The 25178-nt window shown below is 42.4% G+C and overlaps 3 protein-coding genes across 3 annotated transcripts in view; all 3 read left to right on the plus strand.

Annotated features, from left to right (window-relative positions):
• The window catches only part of pparab (peroxisome proliferator-activated receptor alpha b), a 32174-nt gene extending 18879 nt beyond the window's left edge, over positions 1-13295 (plus strand). The window contains exons 4-7 of the mRNA XM_061076376.1: positions 855-993; positions 5040-5239; positions 8150-8603; positions 8785-13295. Coding sequence (XP_060932359.1) covers positions 855-993; positions 5040-5239; positions 8150-8603; positions 8785-9029 — 1038 coding nt within the window. The 3' untranslated portion in view covers positions 9030-13295. The remainder of the gene's footprint in view (positions 1-854; positions 994-5039; positions 5240-8149; positions 8604-8784) is intronic.
• Positions 13296-14119: 824 nt separating this feature from the next.
• Positions 14120-19437, plus strand: yars2 (tyrosyl-tRNA synthetase 2, mitochondrial). Its single transcript, XM_061076387.1, has 5 exons — positions 14120-14916; positions 15785-15952; positions 17511-17666; positions 17936-18106; positions 19001-19437. Exons 1-5 carry the CDS (start codon positions 14129-14131, stop codon positions 19158-19160), a joined length of 1443 nt encoding a protein of 480 aa, XP_060932370.1. The 5' UTR covers positions 14120-14128; the 3' UTR covers positions 19161-19437.
• Positions 19438-20923: 1486 nt separating this feature from the next.
• cdkn1bb (cyclin dependent kinase inhibitor 1Bb) lies at positions 20924-25178 on the plus strand. Its single transcript, XM_061076389.1, has 3 exons — positions 20924-21769; positions 22025-22169; positions 23648-25178. Exons 1-2 carry the CDS (start codon positions 21322-21324, stop codon positions 22153-22155), a joined length of 579 nt encoding a protein of 192 aa, XP_060932372.1. The 5' UTR covers positions 20924-21321; the 3' UTR covers positions 22156-22169; positions 23648-25178.

The following is a 25178-nucleotide window of genomic DNA, read 5'->3' on the forward strand; positions in this document are numbered from 1 at the left end:
TCAAAAACATTATATTTGTGGTGATAAGACATGTATGTTCAACGCTTCTGTGGTCAGGGAAGGTCTGCACACTCAGAGCATTCTCCACACACACACACATGCATGCAAGTATACACACACACACACACACACACACACACACAAACACAGTGCAGAGCAGAGAGACTGAGCTATAGGGATTCAGGTGAGGATACCTCAAGTTGACGAAAAGAATTCTTGTTACAGTCAGTGGCAGTGCACTAAAAAGTACTTTATGAAAAATACCTATTCAACAAGCATGTAGAGAAACGTACACAAGCTGCGGTCCTTTGAATATTTCAGTCTGCCTCAAATCTTCCTATTTGGCTAATACTTGTTAATGTAGCTACTTACTAAGACGTCCAAAAATCGAAAAATTACATTTCAGTCTGACAACTCACGTTCAAACATTTATTGCAGCAGTAGAACAGGTTTAGTGTTTGGCATCTAGGCTCCAACTTAATCACTCCCCCATATGATTACATAGGAATGATGGGAGTGATGAGCAAATACTTGTAACCCCCCGTCAGAGCCTACAGGTGGATGCTGGGGTGGAGGAGGGGCTGAAGGGACTGGTGGCAATACTGCTGCAGCACTGTGAGCAAAGGGGATGATAGGAAATTTTTGTCTGCTTAAATAGACAAACACCTGATAAGGTGTGTGTTTATAATAGATGGTTGTGGAGAGTGAGGTATGTCACCTGATGTATGTCCCATGATTGGAGCAGTGCAGCTCGAGTTGGCTGCCTGAACTAGCTCGCAGGCGTCGCTCCATTTTTGCGTCACATGAACATTATATACAATTTGTCATTTTTTCTCTCCTCTTCACTCTGCCAGGGCTTTTTCCGGCGGACCATCCGTCTGAAGCTGGAGTACGACAAGTGTGAGCGCCGCTGCAAGATCCAAAAGAAGAACCGCAACAAGTGCCAATACTGCCGCTTCCAGAAGTGCCTGTCAGTGGGCATGTCCCACAATGGTGAGTTCATCAGGGTACAGGGCAGGTTTGGGCACTGTCCCAAGATCAGCAGCACACGCACACACGTGCACACACACAAACAGACACACACACACTGTTCACAGTTGTGCAGACGCCAAGAAAACTTGAACAGGCATGTAGGAGCATGATTAGCACAAATGATAATCTAACACCACATTTGGAGTGACGTTACATGTTAGGGCAAGTAGGTAAATGAAGACTTATCCAGGCTACAATACAGCTCCATGTCTTCTGCTATATTTAAGCAGTTGTATTTTCCTTATTCAGAAACCGAACTCGTGCAGTTACAATGCAAAATCGGTTTGTGTCTGTACCTTACAGCGCTGGAGACGAATTGCATTTCAGTGGCTGAGCTCACTCAACCCATTTGGTGCAGATATGTTGAGTGCAGCAATGTCCTTGCCATCTTGTTGACCCCTCCAGGGAGATATTTCAGGATAAGATCTGGCTGCTATCAATGGCGAAAGAGCCACAACTGCAAAAACAGCACAACTGCATATATAGAACCGCAGGTCCAATCTGATCCTTTTAAAAGTTTAACGAGTTTGCCCCAAAATAAGGTTTAATCATTTATTTAATCAGCATTGGGTTTTATTTATATCATGCACAATTTTCCTCCTTAATGGCTCAATCCAGAGAGGCATTTTATCATCAGCTCATCCCACCAGAGAACCAGCACACTTGCTGTCATGAAGCTCAGTTGTGTTGGTGCTGCAACACGTTGGGCTTGGCATGTTACCCAGGTTCAGGAGACAATTAGCTGTTTCAGGGGAGGCGCTGGACATGTGTCATTCAACTGTCATATCTTTATTTTGTTTATTATTTTATCTTAACAATAGACTATTGTTAATCTTTTATTCATTTTGACACTTGAAGAAACCCTGGACTGTGATTTGCAGCATTTCATTTGTACTCCTGAGTTGTAATAGTCAAATGAAACATGCATTCAGAAGTGGCCTTAAAACTCTAAACAAAAATGTGTTGAGGTTATTTTTTCAATCAGGCATGTGCTTACAGTCCAGAATCTTTTGGTTACACAAGCCGAGAAAGTGACTCTGTTTGTTTCCTCCGTTCGTCTTTAACGCAGGTCACAGAAGTCACCGGCACATGCAACGTCTGTGAACACCCAAAACAAAACATTAGTCTTTTTTTAAAACCTTCCCATCAGATTTCATCATCCGTGCCGCTTATCTTTGTTTGAAATGCAGGAATATTGAGGTCAAAGTATGAGATTCTGGTGCACGTTGTTGACTCTGTGTAAACATACAACATGGCACGCTGACCCTTGGACGGGGTCAGTGTCCCGATCGAGTGGCAGGTGCTTGTGTTCGCTGGCCTGCTGCTGTACTTCAACTCGACAAGGTCAATGTAATTGGTGGGTTTACATATAGACAGTGCACACACAGCAGATATTCCATACGGGTGGCAGTGAACTTGGTGCATGGAGGAAACGGATTCAGTGTATTTATGTTGTCTCGTGGGGTTATTGACTCAAGAGCCCATCCAATACTAGATTTTGATATTGATAGGGCCTAAAGCTCAGCAGGAGCTACATTCCTACTTGCTGCACTTCCTCCTACGTGTATTGAGTTTCATGTGTCTAAATGTAACCGTAGATGGAGAGGAAGGAGATGGGAGATGCATCGCAACCAGATCTTTTGAGGTCTGGTCAATTTAAGATGCTGCGGGACCACAGCCCTTGATACTTTTGGAGGTTTGCCGTTCAGTTCGTATCGACTACCAATTCATCTGATATGTAAATCTGTCTGGACGGGCCTTACGAAAACAGTTGAACAGTTGCAGTGCTAAATAGATCTGTTTGAAATGGGCTAATCTCTTGGCTTGTGGTGATGCTGGTTGCAACTTTTCCGTCTGAGAGTGTAAAAGTGATCTGCAGTGATTGAGCCGCGCTGAGTAAAGACCTGATGCTGGACTCGGTCCACAGAACCCTGAAGCTGCACCACAGCTGCTGCACACAGAGCTGCTCACCCGTTTGTTCAAGGTTGAGTTAAGCTCGACTTACTACACAGAAAGAGCTGAAGAATCTGTTGTTGTTGTCATGAACAAGGTGTTGTCGTGATTGACAACATTACTCACAGGGATGAGTCCCAGCTGCCACTAATACTGAGCGCTGGTCGCCTCTTTATCCGAAGTTTATCAATATTGAACGTGTTGCATGTCTGAATTGTACCAAATTTGAATCTGTACTTCCTCGGGCCCTGAACAACACACATGACAAGTGTGAATCCAATAAGATGAACGGTTCTCGTGATATTCGAGCCACGTACAGACAGATTTTCAGAATTACTATAGACAGATAGTCGCCATTTGCTTCAATTGTGTTGGATTTGGCTGCAGCGTGTTTTGTGGACTCAAACACTTCACCCACACCTCCATCGGCTTAGTGATAAGTAGATAATGAGTGAATTAACATTTTTGGGTGAATTATCCCTTTAAGGTTTGTGCTGTGTAAGTGAGAAAAAACAAATCCAGAGCAGTAAGTCTGACTGAAGTGAGGAAGGTGTTTATTAGCTGCGGTCGTCCTCCTCAACAGAAGATTCAACTGAATGACAGGTTGCACCCACACCTCTACGCTCCCCCCTCCCCTCCCACCTTGAGACGCAGACTCATCCCCTCACACCAGCTCTTCGGCAAATGGACTTATGCTCAGCTTAGCATCACTCACTTCCTCTCATCTTAAATAGACCTGGCTCCTGCCCAGGCGAGCGCCGCCGAGCTTTAGCGGCTTCAGATGATCCATCCACTTTGCGAGCAGTAATCTAATGGGCCCTCATGCTGGCCACTAGCTCGGTTTCTCATCCCCGGGCTCAGTCCTGCTCAGTGTGAGTCTCTCAGTCTGGATTTGTTTCATCGATGGGTGGCGGGCTGGACAACCGGTGAAATCAGATCTGCTTTTATGCTGTAATAGTCTTGTAAATACAGGCAGCAGGTGCAGCTGGATGTCATGTTCTTAGAGGGAGGTGTGTGTGTGTGTGTGTGTGTGTGTGTGTGTGTGTGTGTGTGTGTGTGCGCGTGCGCCTGCGCTTCTGTGTCCATTTTCTTATGCCAGCAGAGATTGTCATAAAGGTTTAAAAAGAGTTCACCTCTAATCTCATTAGTCAAATGGGATCAGGCCGTCTGAGAGATGCCAGCATGCTCTCATAGAAAAACAACTCTGTTGTGGAGTTGACGCACACTTCACGCAACCGCCACGTAACGGTGTAGTAGTAGTCTGGTGTGCTCATTCATAATCTGCTATCCCTATGATACATATACCAGGAAGCAGACTTTGATTCTGTGTCATCTTTCATTTATGCTTAACTGACACTGTATGAACCATAGGGGGTTTTGAAACTGAGAACATGGGTCAAAAACATGCACTGCCTCTTAGGGTCATTGTTTTTGTATCTTAAATACTCTTTATACTAATTTGCAATGAGTTTCTGCACAAAGTGTTTCTGTTATCGAATTCCATTGATATGTGATAACCGGGCGAGGACCCCGTACTTTGTTAGTTAAAAAAAGGCTTTGGCACCACATGTCAGGAAAACAATGATTTTTGCACTTTCCATGCAAAATCTCATTGCTACTGCTCCACAAGCTTTTTATTTAATATTTTTGGATGCATTAAAAAATCCTTTGCTCACATGTTGACTTGTAGTCATTTTTACATCATAGGGTGTTTTTATAGAGGTTATGAAATGCTGGATAAGTGATTATTGTGGTTTTGTGCCGCTGAAGCAATTTTGCATTTTCCCGAACTGGATTTGTTTTAAAGCTCTTAATTCTCTACATTCTCTTTTTTCTTAAATAGCAGTTTTTTTTTTTGTTTAAGTTTTTTACAGTAACCACCATATATAAAATAGGCCTGTTAATCTTTTAGTACATTTGATATACTTGCATTTAAATTCATTGAAATCTTGATCACAAATTTTATGTGTGACTGTTGGATTCTATGACTTTTTCAGATTTACACCATCACAAATTCTGTCATCTTATCTGACTTTTCCTCCTGCTCTCCCCAGCCATCCGTTTTGGTCGAATGCCTCAGTCGGAGAAGCTGAAGCTGAAGGCGGAGATGGTGACAGGGGACAGAGAGGTGGGAGACCCTCAGGTCGCTGACCAGAAGACCCTGGCCAGGCAGATTTACGAGGCCTACCTCAAGAACTTCAACATGAACAAGGCCAAGGCTCGAACCATTCTCACCGGAAAGACCAGCACGCCTGTATGTTGATTGGGAGTAGGGGGTTGTGCGTGTGTGCGTGTGTGCGTGCGTGCGTGCGTGCGTGCGTGTGTTTGTGTGTGTGTTTGTGGATTGCACGTGCATGGCTCTACCCAATACCAGAGTTTCTTCAGAGCTCAGTGCATTTCTTCCCCACTGGACTGATTCCAATGTCATTCGGTGCACACAGACAATTTGCAATCAACCTCATGTCTCAATTTGACCTGGGAGCTGAAACCTCTGGGACTATTTGCAGCCAATGACAGAAATAACTTGCTCAATCTCTAGTGGGAGCCAAAGCACTGTTTAGACAAGGACACGTCTGTTTGCTCTGAAGATATGAAAAGCCAGTGTTTCTGAGCCCATCACTCTGCCCCTCCACCTCCTGTTTCCCCCCATTCCTCTGCTCTTCTCATTACTAATTCCCAATCTCCCCGAAATAAGTTCCCTTACAGCCTAGTTTCTTTCACTTTCTTTTTATCGTAGCAGAGGGTCAGTGAGGGGGGGTAGGGAATGCAGTCCAGTTGTTGTGAATTCCAAGGAATGGATGTGTGTAGGTGTGAAATAGTTCAAGAGGGACAGACCGGTCCATGTTCACATCCATGTTCATAAGGACAACCTCCCCGCTGCTTCTGAAGATCAAAGCTTTCAGATGGAAAAGTGTCCATTAGCAGTGGGAAGCAGTCAGTTTGGAATGAACATAATGTTTGATCTCAAGGTTCATTCCTGGTTTCTCTGCACTTTTATACAACGAAGGAACTTCCCATGAAAACCATATTGTATTTGCAAGAACTCTACACACAAATGCTAACATGTTACATAGCCATGATTCAGATTTTTTAGGATATATATAAACTTTATTACAGGCTCAAGGCCCACATGATAAAACACAATACATACAAACAATACATTACATATAAATATACAAGGAAAGAAGGGCTAAAAAAGGCACTCGTGCCAGTATTCCCAGATCTTAGATGTGTACTTATATGTTTTATGATTCACATTAATAACGAAACGATAAAAACGGTTTATCACTCTTTGGAAAAAGTGTATCGTCTGTGATTAACGTTGTCTGGTATCATTCTTGCAACTGAGCCAGAACATTTCCATCAGGTTTGACTCATCAGTCCCTGATGAACACTGACTGTTTGTTCTGTTTATTTTAGTGTCTGACTTAACTGGTTTTTTATTGGTGTGATTCACCAACAGAACATAGAGTCTGGACGAGCTGCTACAGAAAGTCAAGCAATCTATAATTTATAACAATGATCCCAGACACTGACTAACTGTCAACTTTGATTAGTTATATCATCAATGTCTTTATTTATATCAACATTTTGGTCCAGACTGAAAACTATTGGATGCATTACCATGATATTGAACAGAAATGCATGATCCCCAGAGGATGAATCCTGCTTTGGTGATGTGTTGAACTTAGGTGCTCATCATCAGGTCAACACTCTTGAATATCTAATACCACTAAGTAAAAGCATCTCTGTGCCTAAGTACAGCCACGCAGAGTTGCTTCTAGAGCTGTAGACTTGCCTCTCGTTATTTTGTGGCTACAAGTATATTTCTTGTGTAGGGTTTTCATTGTACTGTTTCTGGAGCCAACATGACATTGTGATACGGCTAAATTTATCAGATCTTGCAGCAGATAATCATTTAAAAAGAGTAGTAACATTTTTGTGGCACCACTGGCTCTGCTTTCAGCATGAATCCTAATAATATTTCTTGAAACGGCCTTGAGCATCAACAAGGGTCAAAAATAAAAAACAAGGATTGTGCCTGAAAATCAATTACTAATCACTAGTACTACATAGTCCAATATACTATAGTCGCTACACTATAGTGACTTTGCCATTTGGTGCTGATTTTTAGAGGGGAGCAGGAACAGCCTGACCTGTCGTACAAATTTAAATACCAGCAGAGCAGTGTATCACAGCACAAACTACATTTCTACATTCTACGTCATCCGAAATGTTTTTTGTGTAAATTAAACATAGAAAACATTGAAAATGTGAAAATGTCCGAAAGTTTTTGTCTATTTTTTTCCCGATGAGCTCACTAGTGATATAGAAGACCCTATATAGCAAAGTAGGGGTTAGTGACTGAGTGGCTGATTCTGCACAGAACCAAGGTCCGAGGTCATGTAACAGTGGGATGATCATTTTGGCGTCTTTGCTTCTGCACAATCACAGCGTCAGTTCATGCTGTGTGCCCCAAAAAAGGCTATTCATATCCTTGAGAAAATCTGTGTGACGTGAGCAAGTGAACAAAACAACAAAGCATTCTGAAACTGAGATTAATACCTCATGAAATGAACTTTGGAACAGTGACACAGCTAAATGCACAATAATCGGTTACTGCTATTCACAGCTTACATGGCTGCTTACTTTAATACATTTCTTTGTAACAACATTATTATGGTACTGTGCTTATCTTCTTTTATTTTGAAAGAAAATAAATTGTCAATGGGGTTTAGTCTTGAAATAAACTACCTTCTCATTTTTGGGACATTTTGAGTGGTAAATCCACTTTGCTGGCACACTTTCACTTTCAGCCTCACCTGTGCTTATATTTCTAGTTGCACCTGAATGTGAAAAGTGTCATTCATATTCATATAGCTGCAGGGTCAAGGAAAGTATTTATGTCATTTGGAACTATTCAATTGCTCTGGGCGAGGCCTCTGATCTCAGTAAACACTGCAGTCACTCAAGCTTTTCAGAGGTTTGCTGATTCAGCCTTTTCCATATATTTATGGAGTCAGGTCAGGTTTGTTTTCTGTATGTAGGCCAATGTCACAGAGCACACTCTGCTGACTGTGTTGCAGTTCAGTTCGAAACATATTTTCATGCATGCTTTACAAAATGCAGCTCTGGAGACTGTTCCTTTCTCTTCTATCTGCAGCCGTTCGTCATCCATGACATGGAGACCTTCCAGCTGGCCGAGCAGACGCTGGTGGCCAAGATGGTCGGCTCTGTGGGATCGGTAAAGGACAGGGAGGCAGAGGTTCGGATTTTCCACTGCTGCCAGTGCACGTCGGTGGAGACCGTCACGGAGCTCACAGAGTTTGCAAAGTCCGTCCCTGGGTTCTCAAGCTTGGACCTCAACGATCAGGTGACTCTTTTGAAATACGGAGTGTACGAGGCTCTCTTCGCCATGCTGGCCTCCAGCATGAACAAGGACGGCCTCCTGGTGGCGTACGGCTCAGGCTTCATCACGCGGGAATTCCTCAAGAGCCTGCGGCGACCGGTCAGCGACATGATGGAGCCAAAGTTCCAGTTTGCCATGAAGTTCAACGGGCTGGAGCTGGACGACAGTGACCTGGCTCTGTTTGTGGCTGTGATCATCTGCTGTGGAGGTGAGAATACAGGAAAAACTATGTATTTTATACTTAAACTATCATTTCGCTCTTTGAAAGCTTATTTTCCAAATTTCATGAAGTGTACAACTATTATGGAACTTCTATTTGCTGAGTATTTTTATTCTAATAACTAAATAATGCTTACGGAATCTCACTCTACTTAATCTGTCCTGTTTAGACCGACCGGGCCTGGTGAATGTGGAGCACATCGAGCAGATGCAGGAAAGCATTGTGCAGGTGCTGCAGCTCCACCTGCTGTCCAATCACCCAGATGACACTTTCCTCTTCCCCAGGCTGCTGCAGAAACTCGCCGACCTCCGGCAGCTCGTCACTGAGCACGCACAGCTAGTGCAGGAGATCAAAAAGACAGAGGACACGTCGCTGCACCCGCTCCTGCAGGAGATCTACAGAGACATGTACTGAAGTTTGTGGAGGAGTAATCCAGGAGAGGCACTTTGCAAACCATCTCCTTTTTTTTCAGGGACAGAAGAAGAAGTCCTCCATAAGCTAGGGTTGAACCACTTACACCTTCCTAATGCAGCAGGAGTTAGTTTTGGTCAGCACAAGAGCTCCTGTCCAGGTCCAAGCGAGAAGTCTTGAACTCTCTTGGTTTGGCACAGTGCTCTCCACTCCCAGGCAGAACAGCTGTGATGTCCGGCTGATCGAGCCCCTGTCTAGACACCGGTGTATCCAACCTCTGACCAAAACTCTAAACTAAAATCTTTAACGAGATCTCCATGGTCATATCCCCACCTTGAACCGTAAGAGATTACAGAGGGTGAACTTGAAAGCAGCCGCTCTAGTAGTATGTTTGAAAGTAGATTTATATACTGATGTCAAAGAGCCATAAACCTTCACAGTGAACAGCACCCGAATGACACGTGTGGCAGAAGCAACATAAAAACAGAGATGAGACAGTTTTCAGTCAAGGCAGCTCCTGATAAATTTACTACAAATCATTATGGTCATATACAGACACACAGATTTCAAGAGTATTGTCATGATAATACAAGAATTCTCAGTATTAGGAGAATAAATAAGTCATGACTTTGGAGAAATAAGCAGCAAAGAGACCCCGCCCTCGCTGTAGTTCCACGAAACCTCTTTGAATATGATGCAGATGTAACTAACAAATGATAGCCTCAATCGACCACTACCAAACGTTTCCTCCTTCACAAAAGACGCAACTTCCTCCAAGTCCGTCTGGTTCTTTCTTCAGAATAAAAACAATGACTTGCTCAACACCAAATCCTGATACTTATGGTAATGTGGTGCTGATGACCCTTCTAGCGTGTCACAGCCTGAAATGATGACTTAATTCTCATAATATTATGACTCTATTCTTGAAATCTCAGATTTTTTATTTCCTTTAAGTGGCCCTAACAATGCATCGAACAAATTTGCTACTGGTGAAGGATGGTTATCCAATCACAAGCCTTCCAGCAAGTTTTTATAGCCAGAGACACAACTGTCACCAGGCTCCTGAAAATAAACATGTATTAGTACTTTAAGTCCTCAAAGCCATACTTTGTTTATAACGATGGTGGAAATGACCCTCGTTCTTCGTATTGTTTTCTTCTTGTAACAACACAGCCTCACGACTCAGTCCGGATTATCCTCACTTACACTTCAATAACCACAAACTGATCACGCAATAGTATTTTTACACTTTAGAATAGAGAAGCAGATCTTACAAGTTCATGAAGACAAAAGGTTTTGCAGACTGAAATGACCACAGGTGCAGATTCACTGTGCACAAGTACCATGGTGCAAATCTGAAGCACAAATACACCTGGGATGTGTCAATGTAATATTTTTTACTGGACCTCTGTTCCCTGCCTGTTTGGCAAAACACACGCACAGACGTTTGGCACGCCATCCTGTTCTGTGTCCTGGTATTCAAGGGCTAACACCGAGATCAACCGCATTACAACCTTAATACTGGCAGGGCGGATTTACAGAGAATTAATTCATCTGTTTCTTATTTTCTCATTTGTTAAAGTCCTGTTCCACAAAATTACATCTCAATATTATTATTTTCGTCTCACTCCTCTCTCTCCTTCCACTGTGTTTGACTGGCTGTGTTTGGTTTTACCTGATGGCAAATGCAAAGCGTTCTTCTTTTCTCCTCAGAGGAGAAGAATGATAGTATGCTGAAGTTTTTCATCATCAGAAAAGAGTCATTTTGGGTGAGAAATGTTCTGTTTTGGTCATTTACGGCAAACAGTCAAACCAAAAGACAAACATGTGGCCATCTGCTCTTATTCGACTCAGAGAGTAAGATGAAGCCAGCCAGACGACATGGGTTATTTTTCAGAATAAGACAAGTATAAAAACTGTACTGTAAAGATGGATGGACCAAATACATTTCCATATGGTATCATTTAGATGTTTTTTTTGTGTCCATCTGTTCTGATGAACTGTGCATTTGAAAAGGCCACTCCTCTATGTTGTCATGTCGCATTTTGTGAAAAAAAACAAGTGAATAAGTTGAAAATGCTCTAGAGATGACTTTCACTAAAGGAATGTTGATGGTGGAAAACATGCATGTGTAATCGTTCGAATAATATAGAGTATATGTGGACCTGTGAGCGAATGCTCTCCCCTTCTCCTCATCTGCTTCTTATCCAACCAAAATATCCTTATATCACCATGAATTGATTTTAAATTCAGTCACGAGAAACAGAGCTTGTTTATAATCGCTGTGAACTGTAAATAGCTGAAACGATCACGCCGACCCCTCGCCCTCAGCTTTTTAACCCTTGAGGTATACAAGGTACTTATGATGATCAACTTTTGTATCCCTCAGTTAGGTATAAATACTTTTAAATGTTTTTAAAAAATTTACTATAAGTGTAGTCACGTACTGTATTGTTTATTCGCTTAAATGCCACATTAATTGTGATTTTGATGATTGAATTGGATCATATTTTTATACTAAAGTAAAAATGTACTGTATATGTCTAAATCAGATTATTGTTTATTTGAGACGGCACGGTTTGAAGCGTGCGGTGTAAATAGATTTGAGGGTGATAGGGCGACTGGTAATCTGAATACCCACAGATCTGAATCCCATTGGGGGACATTCCTATTAATTAATCGTTGATTTCTGGATAAATGCATTCAGTTCATTTCAGCTGCACTTCATTTATCTGTTCAATTTAGCGCTTATGAGAGAAAATGAAAGCACACAGGGATGTGCACGGCCTCATGTGCTCACGACTGATTAAAACTTGACCCCTGAATAAGACATTTATTTTTTGAAAGGTCAAAATACGACTCCGCACTGATCACACAATACTAGTCTCCTCCTTTTATACTCAGGTTGCATTAAAATACAAATGGGGTGATTGAGATATGCACAGAATTTCCTTGTTATCAGAAATTCTCCATAGTTGCCTCTTCGTATTAAACAAACCTGTATTTTGTGCTCACGCATCTCTGTTGGTCAAACAGAGAAAGTGAAGCGCTCACAGTTTGCCATCACATGTTATTACAGACGATGCAGTAATGAAAATGTAGTATATTGTTGTTTTATAATTCTCCTTTTGCCACACTTTTTTTTTCTTTTTCTGACTCTTCTCCCATCACAAGCTGCTATAATGTATGAACTCGCGTTAACACTTCTTAAGCCATGAGTAGATTAAAGACACTTCAAAGTCCTTCTTACTTTACATATATATATATATATATTTTCTCAGAATGTCAGTCCCACTTGCAGATTTCAACGAACGCAGCTTGGTTTATAACTCCCCTCGCACACTCCAGCGGATTTGGGAATGTACTTGGGGATTAACCACAAACAACCTGTGCCTTAACGCGTGTGCCCATGCCATACAACACTAGAGATTCAGAAAACAAACACAAAAAGACTTGACTCGTGCACACACACACTTTTAGAAAACTGTTTGTAAACTGTTGAGATTCAGCGACACGGTACGGGGGGCACACCTACAGGAAATGATGTCATGGCAGATTTTAAGAGAATATCCTCCACAGTGAAATCGAAGCTCAAAAGTGAAACTGAATCTTTGTTTTACAGTAACAATGAAGGATTTGCTTTAACGAATGGTCAGACTTACAGAGGTAAAAGGTTTAAACCAATAATGGTTGAAACACTAGAGCCAGGCCCTTGTGGAGAAGTGGTGTAAATGTGTGATGTCTGCTTACCCTTAGGAATGTCTGTTTTGTGTTGAAATGACAAGGGACGTTGTTTTTTTAAACTTGTATCAGGGAAACCTAGTCTTCCTTTGTTGAACTAGCTCAGGACATAGAAAAGGTACTGTTCTTCCTTCTCTAGCTCTCTCGCTTATTCTCTCTGAGATAAGTTTCTAATGCTCTGCCTTACAGCACAAACACCCACAATAGTGATTAATTTGACTTTATTTTTATTTCTCCAAAACAGACTGAAAATAAATAAATAAATGAGTTACCGCAGGGGCAGCAGTCATAAGAATTAGATGTTTGATTTGATTTTTCATTAGATTTCTCCTGAATTTCTTGGAGTTTGTTTTTGTGGCTATAGTGTCATGCAAAGAGAAAACGGAGACTGTCTATGGATGTGTTGTTAATGTGTACTGTGGCTTGGTAACAATACTGTAAATGTTTGATGAATGTATATCTAGTCATTTAAACAATGAAACAAGTTGTCATTGACCGGGTGTCAAAATAAAATGATTTTGAAATTCACTACGTTTGTTTTAATTTAATTGGACAATGCTGGATTTAATTATGGACCATTGAAGTTTGGATTCTATAGATAGCACATGTCTTTGTTTGACTAAAATGTCAACAGAAAAAAATACATTTATAAACAAAATAAAAATCCATCTTCTCAGCTGGTCCTGATGCAAGTTCATCATGTATTGGTCTGTGGACAAACCTGCAGAAAGAATATATTTACTTTATACAGTGAAGAGAAAATGCTGCATTTTGATTCAGTGTAGTGATTAGAGTCTGACCTATTTGGGTTTTTAAAAAATGTAAAGATAGGCAACTGAAATATATTGGCCGATATGATTTCTGAGATATCTTTATCAAACCCTTATGATAATGAAATGTAACTGAGGCATTTATTGTTATTATACAATGAACCATAATCTTTATTATAAATCACTAAAGCTTATATACAATCAAATTTATAATTGAACTGTGAAAATAATCATTTGGATGTAAAACACAAATCAAGATAGAAATCACACACTATTAAACATTGCATGGATTGAAGAATGGTAGAGCGATATTGTCTTGTTGTTTTGGTTTTATGTTATACTTTTTTATATTTTTATATTAAGTGTATGCTTTTCACATGATTCAATAAATGGGAAGAGAAAAAACGACAAAATTATTATTATTATTACTTTTACTTTTATTATTATGATTATGAATATTATGCGTCCTTTTTCCTTTTTCATTGACTTTGGGAGCACCTGCTTTCTTCTTTAAGAACCAGAGCACTAGGGGGCGCTGTCGTCCCAACAAACCGCCCATGCTTCCTCGGTTTGCTCGTCACATTGTCCAACATGGCTGCGCCCTTGGCAGGAACCTGCCGCTTACTCCCGCGGCATGCGTCCTGTGTGCTGCTCAGGAGACCGGGTGTGTGGCTCAGCCTCCGGTCCAGACTTCACCGCTCCCCCCCTGCACTCAGCGGGCTGCTCTTCTCCCTCAACAGACGCGGGGTTCTAAAGGACTCTTTCCCGGAGAACGCAGCCCAGGACCAGCTGCCGCGGCTGCTCCAGTCCGGTGCTCAGACGGTGTACTGCGGCTTTGACCCCACGGCCGACAGCCTCCATGTGGGCCACCTGCTCGCCATCATCGGCCTCCTGCACTTCCGCAGCGCCGGGCACCACGTTCTGGCGGTGCTCGGAGGGGCCACGGCTCAGATCGGGGACCCGAGCGGGAAGACGAGCGAGCGGGAGCCCCTGTCCGCGGACACCGTGGAGGAGAACACCCGCAGCATCCGGGAGAGCCTCCAGAGGATCTTCTCCAACCACGAAGTGCACTTCCACGATGCCTCCAGGAAACCGGGCACCGTGACCGTGCTGAACAACCTGAGCTGGTACAAGGACTGGGGCGTCGTTCCCTTTCTGTCCGAGGCCGGCAGACACTTCCGGATGGGCACCATGCTGAGCCGCCACAGTGTGCAGTCCAGGCTGAAGAGCGCAGACGGCATGAGCCTGACTGAGTTCACCTACCAGGTGTTCCAGGCCTACGACTTCCACCACCTCAACCAGGTGTACGGCTGCAGGATCCAGCTCGGGGGCACCGACCAGCTGGGCAACCTCATGTCGGGCCACGACTACATCCACAAGTGATTAACGCTCCTACTCTTAAACAGTGTCCCCGAGGATTGGTTCCTAACCTCCCTGGGATTTCTATTAATGTAATACATCATTGATCCATGGTAAATGTCCACACAGCAGCGGATGGGATTTCATATGGATTGTTAGGAGACCTGCTTCAATTCTGCACTCTTCTCCTCCACTAAGGATCTAGTTTACCAGTGGGGTTGCTTTTTATACACCACAGGCCTATAACCTCTACCAGCCAAACCAGTTATATTATTCAGCTCAGATACCAACCAGCCCAGTGGAGTGATTTCTGTCATTTACAAGGAAATTTCCATCCAACTAAAAGACAACTCAGAAAGCGTCAGCATGGAGAAATACCTGTGTATACCAGACCCTGTAAAAGATTATGATCAGTTAGTATTTTAGCAATCCTGGTATATTTCTTTTCTGATATCTTGTAATCCACCAATTGACAGATTAGTTTTAGTTAAAATTTTAAAACTTAAAATTTGGAAACTTAGGTGCATGCATCATTTCTGTTGACACTGCTCGAGCTGCCAAGACACTTTAGAATATTAATTTCCTTGTTTGTTCTATTGAAAGTTTAACACAATATGGCAATATTCCTTATAAAATAATTGTAATCGATATGGAGAGGTGTTCTCTTGTTATGCAGACCAGAGAAAACTTCTCGTATATAAAAAAAAAACTTTATTTAGTTCTTGTTTGACAACACAACTTTGTAAAACAATAATGAAACTTGATCTTATCATCTCTCTATTCAATTCTATTTGAAGTTGCTTTATTACTCTATGCTATGATGACACATAGGCACCAGCTGCTTATCAAACTAGACTTGTAACACTTGAAATCCTGATATGTCTCCAGAGTGAGTGGAGAGGAGGTGTACGGTCTGACCACCCCCCTGGTGACCAGCTCTGTCGGGGACAAGCTGGGGAAGACGGCGGGCAACGCAGTGTGGCTCAACAGAGACAAGACCTCACCGTTTGAACTGTATCAGTTCTTTCTGCGACTGCCTGACAACTCTGTGGAAGGGTACGTGGAGATAAAGGCATGTGTGTGTTCGCTTTGAAAGCTTCTCATAGATGGTTGCTAGATGGGGTTGATGATGCTTCTAACACGTGACAGACGCAACAATAAAAGAAAACATATCTCCTGTTGAACAGGCTTTGACACACACACATAGAAGACAGCAACTAAAATGTCGAGAGTTTGTGGTGATAAGAGCCGACACCTGTGTCTGTGTGCTGTCAAGAAAATAGCGTGATGTGTCAAAAGCAAACTTTGGGTAACTCTTTCCGATTCTCCAGGCCTTACCAGCAGGTTATGTCTGAACATGGCTTGAGATGCTGTAAATGTACAGTGGCTTCAGAAAGTTGTGATATCCTCTCAGTTTTTACACAATTTCCATCCATCTCATCAGTCTTGTTGGTGTGCCTCAGGTCATTGTGAGTGAAAGGTGAACAATCCTCCCACATGCCATGCTTACTCTGGAGCAGATTGTCTTTTAGAACCTCCCTGTGTTTGCCTTCATTCATCCCTCCTTCATAACCTGCCACCACTATACTTCATCATAGGGACAGTATCATTCATTCAGGCTTGGCAAACTCCCAGATTTACAGAAATCCTCCCATTCTACAATAAACACATGATGGATGCAAGGCTGCTGAGAGAATCACTCTTCCTGTCAGGTTCCCATTCTCTGCAGAGAACCTGTGTTAGCTTCTTGGTCACCTCCCTGACTTTGGCCTGATTGCTCAGTTGGGTCTGATGGCCAACTCCATGTCTGTCTTCTTCCATTTCACTTTATGGAGGTTTCTGAGCTCATGCAATAGAAACAGACTTAGGAATGGTTTAATTATCTTGCCCTTATCTATGCCTTACCTCGCAATATAATAGACTAACTGTAATTAGACTTCATGGCTCGGTTTCTGTTCTGACTTGAAGTGTGAATTATTGGACCTAGGGTTGCAAAGGGGCGGAAAATGTCCGGACACTTTCCATTGGAAGTTAAGCTCGGGAATTTTGGGAATTTTGAAAAAAAAAATCAGCTCATGACAAAACAAAATGTTTATATGTATGTCTGTATATGACAAGGTAAATACAGTTAGTATAAATTACCCACAACATTTCCAGTTTATTCCGTTTCTTCCCGTATATTGTTAATTCCCATGGAAATTTTCCAACTTTGAATATTTCTGGAATTTTGCAACCCTAATTGGACCTCATATCTGCCGGTGTGAGCCTATTTCATCTGTTACCAGTCAATTAACTTAGTCACAGCTTGACTCCAGTCACATTTTAAGGCTAATTAAAGCATAAACTCGATGCATCTAAACACAATTGGGGTTGCTGCAGACAAGGGTCTGAAGAATTTTGTAAATGGAGATTCAGTTATATATTTTGTTTTTTAATACATTTTCAAACTTTTCTTGTAACACGTTTCCACTTTGACATTTTAGATTAATGCTTGAAGGCTAGTGGCATAAATGGAATTGTATTAATTTGAAAAAAGAGGTCTGAATACTTTCTGGAGCTGCTGTAGATATTCTCAGCATTGAATCCGAGGCTCAGGTGTATTGTCTTTTTACAGGTATCTGAAGCTGTTCACCTTCCTGCCTCTGGGGGAGGTGGAGAGGCTGATGGAACAGCAGAGGGAGGATCCAAGCAAACGGCTCGCCCACAAGCGACTGGCTGCAGAGGTGACCAAACTGGTGCACGGAAAGGAGGGCCTTGAAAGTGCTAAGAGGTCAGATCAGGCCCTGTGTGTTTGAGTGTTTGTTTGTGTGGTTTTCAATGCTGTTTTATTCAGGTTTTTACATTTCTTATTTGATAGGTCATTCTTAAAATGGCAGGAATTTAAATAGCTGGACAATTAACAAATGTTATTTAGAAGATGCCAAATCTGTAACTCCCCTGTAACCAGTTCTATAGCTGCTAGTGACCTCTGACCTCATTACTGAGAGGAAAATTTACCTATTCAGAGAAGAAAAGTCAAGTTTAATATTTTCGTTGCAGATGCACCGACGTACTCTTCCACAGCAGCGTGCAGGCCTTGGAGGAAATGAGTGACGAGGAGCTTCAGGAGCTTTTCAGGGAGGCTCCCTTCCTCGAGCTGCTGCTGGAGCCGGGGACCACTGTGATAGACGCCTGCCGCAGAGTCAACGCAATCCCAGAGGGACCGAGAGGGTGAGTACACCAATACTGCTTTCCTTACATACAATTACAGGGTGCAAATACCAGTAGTTAATATTAATAATTTATTAAATTTAACATATTAACCTGTAAATTATGAAATTTAAGTCAGTCCACTCAAATCACAAAGATTTCGTGCAAACTTCTTTTATTATTTGGTTGCACATTGTTTTTGTAGCGCCTGTTATTTAATATTGGATCATTCAAAAGCAAGCAGCTCTAAAGCAAACTGTCGGCAGTACATCCTGGGGATTAATTGGCCACTTTTTCTGGAGACAAATGTTTCTGTTGAATTTGTAAAGTTCATTGCTTTCATCACTTTGTGAACAACAAATATAATTCAGTTCAGCTCCATTGTATCAAAAACATGACTTGAAAATATGACAGTGATACTGAGCAAAATTTTCAAATAATAATTACAAAATGCCCCAAAAGATATTTTCATTGCATTTCATTAGCCCATAATGACATTTTCAAAGTCCCTGTTTGTTCAAACAGTCCAATCATTCAGTTTACAGAGATATAAAACAGAAATGTTGCAAATCCTCACTTGAAGCAGAGAATGCAAGGAATTCCTTTCCTGTCTTTATATATCAGTGAATTTTTTCTATATTGAATGTTGTATGAGTTACTGCAGTGCACGTTTATTCGATAATTGGAAAATGAATTACCAATGATTTTGACCAATAGATTAATAATTTAAGTTATATATGTTGTCTCGTGAGCACTCCACACTGTAATCTGTCATTTGCACCCATGCTTTAATTAGATTATACAGGTTAGAATGGTTCTGGTTTGCATGCTCACTTTGTGTTCTGCAGCTATGTGAGGTAATGTCTCTGACTATTTGAGACTGTCCTAACTGGCAGTGTTAACACATGTGTGCAGGTATCAGATGGTTTCTGACGGTGCAGTGTGGATCAACCACAGACGGACAAATAAACCAGAGCAAGTACTGATCCCCAAACTCCACATCCTGTCTAATGGACTAACGTTACTCAAAGTGGGCAAGAGGAACTTCTACATCATCAAGTGGCTCAGTCTCTGAAGTCACCTGCTCTCAGCAATGGACCAGTATACTGTAATGGACTGACTGGGAAGGTAGGAGACTGCACCTCAGCAGGTCAAAGAGGTGACATGGATGGACTGATATTTTGGTACATAGCAGGTTTTGATGTAGTTGATTTCCCTGTGGTTGTAATATAAATATGTATATGTACAGATATGACATTTATCAAAAGCTGCGGTAATAAAAATAACTTGACATAAAGACGTTGCTCCTGTTGGATTTTTACTCCCACAGAGATCTTGCAAAGTGAACACTAGGGGGCAGCATGGTCCCAGTCATAATGACGGTGCTGCAGTCTGCCACAGCTGCACCACTTCGCCTGCTGTGACCCCATAGATGAATAATTGCTAATAGTAAAAAATTAAATTGCATCATTTTTCGCAAACAGTTTATGCTTCTTTTTTGAGCGAATTGTGTTTTTCCAGTTTTGATGTGAACTCAAGGCCAACATCTGTCTCACTGCTGTGGTTTTCTTCAGTCTATGTGGTGTCCAGTGTAAACTGCACCACAGGGAAAGAAGGAGATTTTAGATCAAATTAAAAACCAACAAAATTCGATTGGGGATTATTGTTTGATTCCGTAAATTTTATATTTCCGTTAGCAGATTTTTTTGTCAAGATTAGAGTTAGATTTTCCCCATTAAGTACATAGTTTTCACTGTGGTGTAGTTAACAGTTTCTGACGCTCAGCACGCACGGCCTCCTTCAATGTTTTTTTTCATTTCGTATTTTGGTTTTCACTTATTTACAGACACTTGAATGTGGACATGTTCGTGGCTCTTTTAGACCTACATCTGTTTTTTTCTTTTTCTCCTGGGGGCCAGTGGAGATGAGGACAGGGTCCGTGTGTGCTGACCTTGATTTCCCTCGCTCACCTCCAGATTACTGGGAGAAATACCAGGTCATTAAGATACACTTGCTAGATTTGGAAAGTTTGATTTTTGTCCTTACTGGACATAATCGGATAGATTTGACATCTTAGCTGTGGGGGAGGGGAGATTCACTACAGGCAGAGGACCCACACCTTGAAGCTTCATCCCATGCATGTTCAGAAATGTCATCTCTTAAGGTGGAATGTTTACAAGGAATTCAATTTTTAACAATTTGGTTTAAATCAAAAATCAACAACTTATATAAGAATGTTTTCTCAGCCTTTTTGACTTTAATATATGCAAAGGTTTCCCGAAATGTAAAATGTTACGAATACATTTGGTTAATGGTTTTGACTGTGAATCAAATGCAGTTGGTGAGTTTGTAAAAGATTTAGCAAAACGCATTTGGCAACTCTGAAGTTTAGTCTTTGTAGAGGTAGGCTGCTTTACTAAAGTCGTACCACACACACCACCTACCCACAGCTTTCATAGATTAGCTGAAGAATACGTTTTTTATTCTGAAGTGTAAACTTTTAACTTATGAGAATGTACAGATATTATGTAGATTAAAATTTTGGGGAAAAAAATAGATAAATATACCTGTAAAAGAAACTACAGCCTCATTAAGAAATTGAAACCAAAACAAGAGAAACATTTGTGGCACATTAGCAGCTGCGTGTTATTGTTGCGACATTAACCTTCATTTGAAGAAAGCAGAAATAGATATAAGTGTAAAAAGCTGTCCGTTTGTCGCAAGTAGCCGGTGCACCTTAAGAGAAGTGGGCGGGCTTAAGTGCGACGGCCAATGAGCGGCCCGCTCCGCATTTAAATAGCTCTGCGTGTCAATCATCCCCCTTCCTCGTCCCCCCGCCCCCCGGACCCAGGCTCCTCTCGGTCCAGCTTCATCATCCATCGCCATATTGGGAGCTGAGCCGCTTCGCCCGCAGTCTCTCTCACCGCGGGGCGACCTCTGACAGACAGCGCGGCTCCGCTGCCCGGTGCTTCCCCTCGGTCTCTCCCGGCTCCAAGCAGACGACGCTCGGCTCCATAACAACCGCGGCCGTTGGCGTCCCCTGGCCCGCGTCCTGCATGGCAACGAGCCGCTTCTCTCCGGCTGTGGATCCCGAGCAGAGACGAGGAGATACCCGTTGTTTTTGAAAGGTGGTGGTGGTGGATTTTTTTCCCTGTGAAACCCGGACGATCCTTTGAGAAATTGTCTCTCTTTTTATTGCTATTTTTTTTTGGAGGTGGGGGGGCGGAGAATAAAAAATGTCAAACGTTCGACTTTCAAACGGGAGCCCGACGCTGGAGCGGACGGAGCCGCGGGTGTCGGAGCACCCGAAGCCGTCCGCCTGCCGGAGCCTCTTCGGCTCCGTGGACCACGAAGAGTTAAAGAGGGATTTAAAGGGACACTTGCGGGAGATGGAGGACACCGCCTCCGCCAAGTGGGGCTTCGACTTCGCCAGTTACTCGCCGCTGGTCAACGACAGGCTCGACTGGAAGCTGGTGGACTGCAGGGACGTCCCGGACTTCTACCAGCGGCCGCTGCGGACCAGGACCCGGGAGAAGGGCGTCTGCTCCGCCGGGAATAACACTGTGGATCTTAACGGGAATCATAGCTGTGTGGTGGTAGCAGCGGCGGCTCCGGGCGACGCCAGCGCCAGGTGTGACGGGCAGATGGAGTGCACCGGGCCGAGGAAGAGACCTGCGTGCCACGGTACTGAGACCCGACTCACCTCCATGTCTTTACACCGACTGCATGCGTGTGTGTGACGGGAAGCCGGGCCGGGGCTGGAGTGCCCATCACTGTGGTGGCATCCCCCCCTCCCTCCCTCCCCTCCTCCGGCTTTAAAATGCGCTGGAACTAAATATTCGAAACCTGAACCAAACCAACACTTCCTGCATGACAGTAAACACCTTTTTCCTGATTATTTTGCCTGTTTTTGACTGACTCCAACTTTGCTCTTTGCAGAAGCCTCGGCCCAAAGCAAGAGGTCCCACAGCAGCAGCAGCAGCAGCAGCGCGGATGAGGTGATCCGTCCCAGCCTGAGCCACTCCGCAGAACACACACCCAGAAAGAGCAGCCCCAAGCGGCTGACGTGAGCACCACACACACGGTAAGACACTCCGGGATCTGGAGCTGCTACTGGGACCGTAGCGTGTGTTCATACTGGTTCGTGCGAGTGCAGCTGGTTGTTTGCCAGCGTCAGCAGAGAAAAGTTCGAGTCCGCCCCCCCCCCTTCCTCTCTCTCTTTCTCCCAGTTGTTGTTTGCCTCCAACGAAAAAACTTATATAAGATTTTAAAAAAGTCCGATTCTTATTTTATTTCCATAGTAATAGTTGGTTTGCTGGATCCGATCACTTATCAGATAATCGTGTCAGATCAGGTTAAAGTTTGACAGTTGTTTTCTCCGTGTGTGTGTGTGTGTGTGTGTGTGTGTGTGTGTGAGAGAGGTGTTGTCTGTCAGCTGGTGCCATTCATCGAGTGGAAATCGTAGTAGTGAGTAAAAGTGGTTCATTCGTGTTCCTGCTCGCGTCTCTGCGCTGCGATCGATGAGTTCCGAGTGAAAACGAAACGTGGTGGCTGCACATTTACACGTTTTGTGTTTTTACTACAACCGCTGGCCGCCGCCGCCGAGAGTTTCCGACTGAACTGTAAACAAGTGCTGAACAACAGTGTAGTAGTAACACGTCAGCAGCCACTGCCCCTCAGCGAGGAGCAGGGACGGGAAGGGGCCGGCCTCTGTGTGCAGAGTGCAGCACACACACACACACACTCTGCACACTGCACACACACACACACACACACACACACACACACACACACACACACACACACACTCTACACACACACTGCACACACTCTCTCGTATCTGCCTCTGCAGCCGGAGAGCCGTGCATGACTGAGGTCAAGTGTGCTCGTCGGCCCCAAAGGAGGAGAATAGGCATGACATCTGAATTGTGGTGAAGTTTCAAAGCTGCAGTGCAGGATCAACATCAAGTCATAACTTTTATGCTCATATTTTAATTTGTGGAGAACGGTTTGGTCTGCTGAGGTGTGTTAAAACAAATCTTTAATATGTTTATTATGTCCAAGAGGGCTTGTTTTAGATTCGGGAGAGAAATGTGATTCTCAGGCTGACCTTTTTTTTGTCATGCCTGGTGGTTGTTTTTTAGTTGTCTCCTAAAATATAATTTTTATCAGTGTGAAATATAATACTGAAGTGCAAGTGCTGATCAAAAATCACATATCTGCTGTTTTTAATCGCATAGTAAAATAATTTGAGTGAATTCTTGCAGGAGTATTGTTGTATACAATAACCTACACAAAGTACATCAGTGCATTTCCTTCATATTCCTGAACACCATGTTGATGTTTTGAACTTCACCCTCCTTGCTCTTGTCAGAAGTACTTAGGATACGAGCAATACTCCCCCCCCCCCCCCCCCCCCCACAGGTTTAGTGAAACTGTGCACAAACTCTCAGCCCATCCTTGATACTGTTGCTTAAGTGTTTTCTGTGTGATGCATTCTGCTCTGATGTGGATAAGTGAGTCCTAACCTCATGTCTTCTTCTCTCTTTCTTGTTCCCACAGAGCCGACGATGTATGTTCCCTTTTTTATGTGGAAAAATTCAGCGTTGGCCGAATTTTATTTTTTCTTCTTTTTATTTTTTCTTGCAAGAGGAACTACACAGCATCAGAAACATATCAAGTCTCCTGAAGGACGAGGAGGACGCTGTTGAAGCACTGAATAGAAACACTAAAGTTGTGGCACTCAATTAAAAGTTACTGCCTCTGAAAGCAGTCAATGTAGCAGTGTGCAATTAGGTTTGATTTCCTTTTTTGCTCCTTTTTTTACTACCTGTGTGTAAATAAATATATATTATATTATATTTCTCTCCATATGTAGCACATAAGATAACATTATGATTTTGAAAACAAATCCTTTATGTAACAAGGTGTGAATTTTGATTTGACTTGAAGAATTGCAGTGTAGTTTGATACATGTTTCCAAAATGCTGTTTTTTTTATTTTATCTTCTGAAAGACTTGGACACGGTCCCTTATTGCTACATTTAAAACAAAATCATGGCTCCTTACAGTTTCTTATCAGTGTGTCTTCACTCCGTCATCTCCCTAACTCGGCAGTGAAGAAAGGTACAAATGTAGTTTTTTGGGTAATTTCAGTGTCACCAAGTGCAGGTTCCTCTAAAATATCTATTTCCCCAGGAAATCAACAAAGAGAAAGTCGGTAATATTTCTGTTTGAGTAATTTAAAGAAAGTCCTATTTATTTTTGTGGTAGGTGCTTTTAGCATCAGTTGAAATCTGGAATATATTTTTTTTTTCTCAAGTACTCATGCACACCTCAGCCACTTTGTCACGGTGTGTTTAATTGTTCTCTGGAGTTGTGCGGTACTCAGACGTTGAAGGACTAAGAGCGTACAAACTGCACAGGTTCCTCGACTGTATTCCTGTCGTTTCATCAACCTACGGAAAGGAGTTTTTCTTTTTTTTTTCTAAATAAGGGTTGAATGTCCTACAATACCAAATACAATGGTTGCTTCAGTATGGTTGCCAACACTGCCTTTGCTTCTTAGTTGACTTCACATTGTATTTCTTTGTGATAACCTAGACTTAATATTCCATTGTATTTCTTTTCACCAATGTTTAGCCTGCTGACGATGCCAATGTGAGCATCTAAAAGCTTCCCTCTATTCGCCTAAAGTGTGGGTTATGTTCAAAGAGACCAGTGTGCACCTGGATGCAGAGAGAAAGAACAGCTCGTCTCAGAAATGCAGTCACCATGCCTGTGTATTTGTGTAAATCTTTGCAAATGTACCTTTTGTACATAATTTTGTAAAAACACTGAGAAATTATACTAACTTATTTATGTCAATTTTTTTTATGTAGAATACAAAAAAATGGGTTTTTGATTACGGTTATCCAAAGTGGCATTTACTTTATTATAATTGTCTTATTTTGTAAAAGCATATTTTTTGTAGTTTTTTTTTTTTTTTTCTCTTATCAATAAGGTTGCAAACTGAGCCTGGTAAAATATTTGATGTGGATTTTGTAATGTGTGGTTATAAAATGTGTTGCAATCAATTAAAAGAATTAAATTTG

This window comes from Limanda limanda, chromosome 8 (assembly GCF_963576545.1).
Source record: "Limanda limanda chromosome 8, fLimLim1.1, whole genome shotgun sequence".
Taxonomy (NCBI): Eukaryota; Metazoa; Chordata; class Actinopteri; order Pleuronectiformes; family Pleuronectidae; genus Limanda; species Limanda limanda.